The sequence below is a fragment of the Scatophagus argus genome, chromosome 8, assembly GCF_020382885.2.
Source record: "Scatophagus argus isolate fScaArg1 chromosome 8, fScaArg1.pri, whole genome shotgun sequence".
Taxonomy (NCBI): domain Eukaryota; kingdom Metazoa; phylum Chordata; class Actinopteri; family Scatophagidae; genus Scatophagus; species Scatophagus argus.
This window is the reverse complement of record NC_058500.1, coordinates 16811183-16820752: the sequence shown is the minus strand read 5'-3', so window position 1 is coordinate 16820752 and position 9570 is coordinate 16811183. Positions and strand designations below refer to the sequence as shown.

The window sequence follows — 9570 nt, the reverse complement described above, 5'->3', positions numbered from 1 at the left end:
AAACAGAATTACTGATGCGTCAAATAGACAGATGGGAGTATGAAGATAAGGTTTCACATGCTACAAATATCCCTCCAGGGGGCGTGGTACTGCACAGTCATTAACCAGAAAGCACAGGCTGAAGCTGAAGTTCACTTTTCACAGAAACTGAGGAACAGCAGCTTCACTGCAGACATGAGTCAAGGTAAGGAGGAAGAAAAAATATTTTTACTATTTTTAAAGAATCAAGTAGAGTGTATTATGTACGACCAAAGATGCAGCTTCACTATGTGTTTTACAAACTGTTTTTTAGTAAGAATCAGATTGACAGTCAAGTGTGAACTGTGATAAGCTGGAATGGTGAAAGACATTATGTCAGATCTAAAACATTAGAGGAGCACCGTATCTGCTTTGAGAAATGGTTTATCATCTCGAACTTGGTGATCAGATATCACAGGTGAGCTCTGTTTCCGTCTACACAGTTTCAGACATTGAACGCTGTGATTTGGACATTAAGAACAACAGCAGCAGCCATCGTACAGATCTGTATGGAGCGGAGCGTTTGATTGTCAGAAGGGGACAGCCCTTCAGCATCATTTTACATCTGAAACCTGGCAGCAGAGAGTTCAAACTGGGTGAAACAAGTTTCACACTCATCGTTGAAACTGGTAAGCGTCTGTGTTTGCATGACTGCATCACCATTGTGTGCACAAAGCTCTCCTTCATTTGGATTTAGTTTTAACATTCACGTTTCTGTCTAAAGGTCCAGTACCCAGAAAAGAATCAGACACAAAGGTTTCCTTCGGTCTGCGTGAGTCCACAGTGGACACCGAGTGGAGCGCATCCGCCACTAATGATCCCTCTGCAAACACAGTGTCTATAACTATCAGCTCCTCGCCCAACGCCCCCATTGGACTCTATTCTCTGAGTCTGGACCAGGAGGGACAGAAGACCAATTTAGGACAGTTCATCCTTCTTTTTAATGCTTGGTGCCCCAGTGAGTACTTAAAGTTTGTTTTTCCTTCAGATTTTATGGTTAATTTACATTTTGTTGTGTTCAACATGCAGTTAGCATTTAATTCCCCTTTAATGATCATTGAGTTAAAGTCATTTGCACAGCTAAATGTAAGTAAAAAACTATAACCATACATGTTGTCAGATTAGACATGTTATAAAGGATGCTGATCTGAATATGTGGGTCCTTTGTGTGTACTGAATTACAGGAGATGCCGTTTACATGCGCAGTGAGACGAAGAGGCAGGAGTATGTTTTAGCGCAACATGGGCAGATCTACAGAGGAACACATAAGCGAATCAAGGGGACACCCTGGAACTTTGGACAAGTACACATTTAATTGAGTAAACCTCACTGAGGCAGAGAGGAATAGTGGCACTTTTTTCACACTTATAATTCACAGGCTTTTATTCCAACTATACTCACTCAGTTAGTAACGCTGTTAAAACCAAATGAAAAATATAGCTGACACAAAATCTCTACATGCCACCATACCAATCTCCTTCTCTCTTGTCGGTTTATTTGTATGTCTACAGTTTGAACCAAGTATACTGGATATCTGTCTGATGATCCTGGATGCCAACCCAAAATTTGTATCTGATGCTGATGAGGACTGCTCTGCCAGGAGAAATCCGATTTATGTGACCAGGGTGCTGAGTGCCATGGTGAGTCTGTGCCCAGGCTATAGAAAGTAATGAGGCTCTGTGGATGCCATTCAACCAGCCTGTGAAAAGCCAGCATTTTAGTTGTGCATGCAACATTTACCATGGTGCACCAGAAAACCTGTCTGCTGCTTTCTATTGCTCTGTGGGGAAACTCCTCACATTCTTATGAGTCCCTCTCTTCTCTCCAGGCATCTTTTGTGGCATTGGATTCATGTGTAGCGTGGATTTCAAGCAGGTGGCAAAGAGCAGTGCAATAAATTAAAATATGTCATCATGTTTTTCCTGCTGCTAGTTAAAATAGCTTATTGAGAAATCCAGGGCTATTTCTACCAAGCAGTAGCTGCCCCTGTACAATAAATCAGTACCAGGCTATTTCCAAGATACTGATGATAGCCTTGACAGGGTAGGCTACATAATACATTGTGGATGCACTAATCCAAAGCAAATATAACAAACATTTTGTTCTGGTAATTATTCAGGCCTCTAAATGTTTGTACTGATTATCAACTCACTCTACTAATAACTAGAGAATCAACCACTGCGATCTGTAAGACCTAATTTACATCCTTTCCAATCTGACAATCTGACAATTTAGAACAGTTTTGTTATTCAGTGCCCCTTCCTTCTGAATCAGTCACTGAAAAATATTTGTGCACATTTTTATAACTTTGGCATTTGCTGCACTACACTTTCAGGGTGGCCATATGTTGCTAATTAACTACCTCCACCAGTTAAATTCTTCTGTGCAGTGGAAATCTGGTATGGCTACGTCTCCATCTTTGTAATGTCTGTGTCTGTGTAATTCTGAAGGGTGTCTGGGGGAAATATAATGTGAAAAATTTATCATTTTCATTTTGATGTCAAAATGATAAGCCTCAGACTTTTCGCATGATGCATACTAACTGAACCTCAAACGTGCAAACTGCCACTGACTTCCTCTTTCTCACTGAGCCTCTTCCTGCCCACAGATCAACAGCAATGATGACAGGGGAGTGCTTGTGGGAGAGTGGGGCGAATTTTCAGGTGGAGTTCATCCAGGACTGTGGACTGGCAGCGGGGACATTTTGCGTCAGTGGGCAGAGAGTGGCCCTGTCTGCTATGGCCAGTGCTGGGTCTTTGCTGCTGTTGCATGCACAGGTTGGAGCACAGTATGCAGTGCATGAGATTCCTGGTTTGGCTGTCTGTGTACTCTGAATTCAGTGTATTATGAAATTATTGTTTCCCTTTTTTTCTAGATGCTTTTAACTTGTGAGTTTTTAAATATTCAGGCTGGTGTGCACTGGAGTTTTTACAATTGATATACTTATTATTCGCATGGCTGGCCAACATAATGTAATTTTAAAAATAAACTGCATGTTGTCATTCAGACAAAATAGAAACAATTTCTTGAAATGTTATCAGCACCATTCTACACCAACAGTACTGTTTTCTTCTGCATCATTTCATCCCAGTCATCCTCCAGTCCACCCAATTCACAATCCAAACCTTTTTATCAAAACCCTAAATTTAGGATCTAATCCTGTGCTTTTGTAGCTATCTACGCACTGTGACATTTTGTGTTATTTCTTTACTGTTTGTCTTTGATGACAGATGTCATCTCAAGTGTGCGCTTTAGTTTAGTGGTGTGATGAAGTGTTGCTCCTCTCCCTTCCAGTGTCCCGTGCTCTGGGCATCCCATGTCGAGTGGTTACTAACTTTGGATCCGCTCATGATGCTGATGCCAACCTGATAATAGAAAACCTGTATGATGAAAATGGTGAACGAATTTCTGAAGGTGATTCAATATGGTGAGTGAGTGGAAGTGATGTAACATACCTAAATTTTTGTAGAAGCACAACTGTCTCATTAAATACATTTTCTTTTACATTCTTTCTTTTTGATATCTTCCATTATTCCTATAGGACAAAATGAAACCTATTTTACTGATTGAAGTAAAACGGTGATGTTATTTACCTTTATTTGACAAATTTTACTAGGAACTTCCATGTTTGGGTGGACAGCTGGATGACCCGTGCAGATTTGGGGTCAGAATTCGATGGGTGGCAAGCCAGTGACCCAACGCCACAGGAGACAAGTGAAGGTAAACTTTGACTTTGTGCAAGTTGTCCTGTTGTTGTGTTTCACTAAATGACACTAAATGAGAAATGACCAGCTAAAGTCATTTCTCATGAAAGTACCTGTAGCAGTTCGTTTCAGCTGATGATAGTCACAGGTTTGATGTGTGGTTATGGCCTTCATACATGTGACAGCTTGTGTTTGGCGCATTCACATGAGTGATCTCAAGACTATTGACACAAGGGTTAAAAAAAAAAACCAAATGCACCTGATGCAGACCATTTGGAATTTCTGGACACCTGTTCCGTGTTACATTTATTAACTGTGGTTATGGAAACCTCTTTTGTTGCTATATGCTGCATCCAATTAATATAGCTCAGCAACTCATCTTTTACCATTAAAGGTGTTTACATAATTTTATTCCTTGTATTTGTAGACATTAACTCCTACACTAGTTTGGGCTCTTAAAATACGCTACCTGCCTATTCTTTCAGGGAATCATATATTACTCATCACCAAAGACATTTCGCATGGGAATGTATTTTATTTTATTGGATTACTTGGATGATTTGCATGACCTGAATCAAGGCACTGTGTGTCCTGTGTGTCTGAAACCTGATGAAATTAACCCTGTCTCTGTCTCTGTGATGCTGTCAGGTGTTTTCTGTTGTGGACCAGCATCACTAAGAGCCATCAAAGAAGGAGAGCTGACCAAGAAGTATGATGCTCCCTTTATATTTGCTGAGGTGAATTTTAGCTTGAATTTTTTTCGTGTAACGTTTTGAAAGAGAAACAAGTTTACTGTGTTGGCTGCTTAATAAGGGTGCAGGTTGGAGGTTTCATTTAATGACAAGACCTGATCTAAACATATTTTAAGAGGTTTGTGCACATGTGTATATACAAATGTATCTTCCTGCTATTACATTTTGTGTTAAGAGCTTGTCTTGGCTGTTGTCCATCAACTGAAATGTCTTTTTAATCAGCACTGTATCGTGTCTTCTCACGTCGTGTGTGGAGTCAGGTTAATGCAGATGTTGTGGACTTGGTGCGCCTTTCGAATGGTCAGTTGGTCAAGTTTGATGGATCAACTAAGTCTATTGGGCGCTTCATCAGCACTAAAGCTGTGGGCTCTGATGAGAGACACGACATCACACACCAGTACAAGTATCCAGAAGGTACTGCACAGTCACATGTGCATGCACACACACATAATGTGACTCCAGACCACAAGCCTATTTAAATGTATCCCAGCTGCAGCTTCAAAGTTTTGATTAAAATGCTGTTCATTTAAACAAATTTCTGGTTTGGAGTCAGTGTGCAATGGTTACAATGTTTGCTCCTTCTAGTGTAATCACAGACACATATTACATACATTACATACATGCACACATTCTCACACTGGACAAAAATAGAGACAGATGACCTCAGCAACCTGACATTAAAGACACGTTGCATGGGTCCACGTCTATCAAAAGAGAGTTTGAAGGAGACTGTTTTTGATGGTAGCGTTGTGTAACACTGGTTATGATTCTGATGGTTTTCAGGCTCAAAGGAGGAGAGGCAGGTGTATGAGAAGGCTCAACACCACAACAAGCTACAGCAGCGAGGAGAAGAGCCAGGACTCCGTCTTAAGGTGTTTGTTATACAGAGGTTACAGGAAACACCTTAAAAACACGTCCTAGAAAAGGACTTAAACTCTGAAATGACTTCAAAAAATTGTGGTCCAAGTGGTGCAATTCTAATTGTGAAAGAGATCTGATAGGAATAAATGATATGGGAGTTTTCGAAGCAGCAAGAACAGAAAATGTATTTAATATGTAAAAGGGAACTGTGTAAACAAAGATGTCAACACATGCAAAAAAGACCATTGTCAAAAAGAGGAACTTGAAAATAACGCAATAATAATGTTAATAATAATGCAATATTGTGGTTGTCAAATACTGATAACTGGCATGAACCCATGTATGAGCAACATTTGTGTTTATACTGTGTGTATACTGGTGTAAATGTATCATTAAACATCTCCTATAGGTAGATAGATTAGTGAATGGGTGGTTAAATGGGAGTCTGATTAATCCTAAATGTGATATGTATGCTTTAGTATCTCTGAAATTCATTTGACCTTAAACAATTTTATTCTGATTACATTATTTTTGGAAAAAGATCAAACTGGCTGATAACATGATCGTTGGCTCGGACTTTGAGGTGTCTGCTATCCTCACCAACAACTGCATGGAGGCAAGGACCTGCTCCTTCCTGTTCTTCGCCAGAGCTGTCACCTACAATGGAAAAGAAGGAGAGAGCTGTGGATTTGCTTCAGACAAAGTGGAGGTGCCCTCTGGAGAAGGTTAAGTCCCACCCACGAAAATCCTTCTTGTCATTAGCAAGTGCACATAGTCTTTAAGATGCCTCAGTGAAAGAAGACCTTCATCTGTCCATAATTCATTTTTCATGCTGAAATTGCATAAAAATAGTTTTAATAACCAAATTTGCATAATATATGCATTTTTCAGAAAGACATCTGTCCCTCAGGCTGGAGTATGACCAGTATGGACCAGTGATCACCTCTGACAGGTTGATTCACCTGTCAGCCATCACCATCGACAAGCAGACCATAGATTACCATAAGGCTGAGAAAACCATTGTGCTAGATGAGCCAAATATAGAGATCAAGGTATGGACGTTGGACAGGTGAAAGGAATGTGCTGGACTTGTCCCTAAATTCTCAGAGAATTGTGGCATTTGAATGAATCCAGATCAGTGAGTCTGCCATATATAACCAGTTCATATTAGAATCATATGTAACCTGTAATTCCTGTAATTTATGGGTGAACATATCCTGACACTGGGTGATGCATGTGTGTCCTCTGTGGAGGTGTCTCTCATCTGCGTTCCAATAGCCATGTAGCCTCCAGAGAAACCTGTAGAGGATATCCTGGCCTTTCTGCTGACACTCATTTGATCTGACCCAGACTCAATTTAATCTGGATGTACATGAAGTGCAGGGTTGTTCAGGAAAGAGTAAATTGTGCTCTTTAACCTTTGGCCTCTTAATCCAAACAACTATTCATTTTACTCTCGTGACTGTAGTGCACTACACACCATGCTGTTGCCTGAAGTTTGAGGACGTTTGTGGTGAATTGTTTATTTTATGTTAATTGATTGATTGACCTCTGCTCCCTCCTGTTCACATGTTGGAAGTATGATTTGCCCTGTTTGGTAATTGTAATCCTATTTAATTGTGCAAGTTTATCACAACATAATTTTAATTGTTTAGAATATTAAACCACCTGTCACAAGATGAAACCTGTGCCTCACATTCTGCATCTCAATGCATCTCTGCAGCTGGTGGGAGAAGTCAAAGTAAACCAGTCAGTGACAGCAGAGCTGACCTTGTTGAACCCTTTACCAGAGCTGCTGCAAGACTGCAGCTTCACCATAGACGGCGTCGGCCTCACTGACGGCAAACCCACAACCGCAAAGTATGTCAGCTCCTGTTATGAGTCGATTCATGTGTCAAGTATTTATTTTAGTGTTCCTGTTTTTACTTGTTTTGGTATCATTCAATGCCCTTGAAAACATCTTTACAAAATAGTGTTTGTACTGCACTCATTGTGATGTAGCTTCAAAATTCACTTTTTTTGTGTGATTTGCAGTGATAAATGTTATCATAATCACAGTTACAGTAAGAATATCTTAAAATCTAATATGGAATTTATACACTGGATTTCAATGCCAAAGCTATTGAAAGCTGAATTCATAAACCTAGAGATCAGCAGAATTATTGTATTATATTATATTATATAATTTTAGATTGTATTATATTATATCTCTTATTCTTGCAGAATTGGAGCTGTGGGCCCCAAACAGGAAGCCAAGGCCAGCATTGAGTTCAGACCCACCAGTGCTGGCTCCAGTGTCCTGCTGGTGAACTTTGATAGCAACAAACTGAGGAACATCAAGAGCTTCATTAATGTTGTTGTGAAGGAATGAGCCAGTACATAAATCTGACAACTCAGTTTTTTTTTCTTTGCTTTTCATTGGACTCCAGATTACAGGGTCGCCCTTAGCATCAGGGCTTCAGACTTTATTTTTTAACCCCATTATTATTTTTATCCATGTATTATGTATACCATTATACTATCCACATTAATATTATTTTTCTGATCAACCACATCCACTAGCGATTATGTAAGCTGCCTTTTGTAGTAGACTACAAAATCACTACTGGCTGCAATAAAATAAGCAAATTTAGTCTGCATGAATGATTAATAATAATTAATTAGTTTTTTGCACTCTATTCTTTTCTTGTGAGCTGCCATGACAAGTGAATTTCCCCGATGCTGGATTAATAAAGTTCATCTTATCTTATCTTATATTCATTATTTCATTAGTTGAATTCAAATGTGTCAATAAAGCAGCTGATGGCTTAAGGCAGACCTGGGCATTTTACGGCCCGTTGGTTTACTCTGACCGGAAATGATCAAATAAACATGTTTTCTGATTTCACATTATGCATAAAGCTGCATTGCTTTTATTTTGAAGTTGAATTTATTCACTGACACGATACGTAGGCTTAAGACGTGCACATGATTGGATCGTTGTCAGAAGACGTCATTAGCCCCCAGAAATGTCCGATCACGCTAAAAAAGAAAGGTAGATGTCGAATGCAGGGTTTTTAACAAAAATTGGACTGCTAACTATTTATTTACTGAAGTCAGAAGTAAAGCCGTGTGTTTAGTTTGCGGGGAGCAGATTGCCGTGTTTAAAGACTACAATTTGAGTCGGCATTACCAGACGAAACACGCAGAGAACTATAAAAACTTGACTGATGCTGAAATTGCGCGGACATCGGAAGCTTTGCTAGCTAAGCTGCAAAAGCAGCAAGGCTTTTTTACCAAGCTTCACACATCCAGGATGCAGCAACCAAGACCAGCTTTGTTATATCCCACAAAATCGCTAAAATCAGTAAGCCATTCTCGGACGGAGAGTTTGTCAAAGAGTGCTTGGTGGACTCTGCAGCACTAATATGACCTGAAAAAAAAGAAGCATGAACATTGAACATGTCCCACTGTCCAGAAGGGTCGAGGACATTGCGGGGAATCTGGAGCTTCAGCTTCAATGTGAAGTGGCAAGTTTTGACTTTTTCTTCTTGGCTTTGGACGAGAGCTGTGATGTTCGCGACACAGCTCAGTAACGCAGGACTTCAAGATTACGGAGGAGCTGGCAGCAATGCGGTCGATGAAAGGTACAGCAACAGGGAGCCATCTCTCCACAGAGGTAAATGCGTGCATGGACACGCTGGGGCTAAAATGGGACAGACTGGCAGGTGTCACAACGGACGGTTGTCCAAATCTTACAGGGAAAAATTTCGGACTTTTGAAACGCATGCAAATGTTCATATGTGTACCATTGTTTTGGGAAATTTGACTGAATAAAGTACATTTTTGCAAGGCAACCTAACTTTTTTTATTGCCTAACTATAACATACTCTTACCAGTCTGTCAAAACAATGCTATTTACTGCTTTTTATAAAGAAATACAATTAGTAATATGCAGAATTCAGTTCAGTCTTTTGGTCCGGCCCCTCACAGTGTTTTCTGTTTCTCATGTGGCCCCATGGAAAAAAATAATTGCCCACCCTTATCTTATATAAACAACACCTTGAGAAACATACATCAACAAAAAAACAAAAAAAAAAGTTATAATGTAATGAATGAAAAAGCAGTTTAAAAAGGCAAACAAGAACTTCAACTCCTAACTTAAAGTCGAGATCCTTAAGATCCATCTGTTCTCTCTTTGGTTCACTTTCACTAAATTCGCTGTAATAATTGCAACAGGAACATGGTCAGTTGCC

General features: G+C 39.8%; 1 protein-coding gene across 1 annotated transcript; it reads left to right on the top strand.

The window, feature by feature from the left end:
• The first annotated feature begins 39 nt into the window (after nt 1-39).
• Nucleotides 40-9171, top strand: LOC124062922 (protein-glutamine gamma-glutamyltransferase 2-like). Its single transcript, XM_046396022.1, has 15 exons — nt 40-184; nt 462-647; nt 743-976; nt 1203-1321; nt 1530-1658; nt 2627-2795; nt 3313-3445; nt 3635-3738; nt 4371-4459; nt 4735-4888; nt 5258-5346; nt 5877-6060; nt 6227-6387; nt 7059-7195; nt 7559-9171. Exons 1-15 carry the CDS (start codon nt 40-42, stop codon nt 7704-7706), a joined length of 2181 nt encoding a protein of 726 aa, XP_046251978.1. The 3' UTR covers nt 7707-9171.
• The last annotated feature ends 399 nt before the right edge of the window (nt 9172-9570 follow it).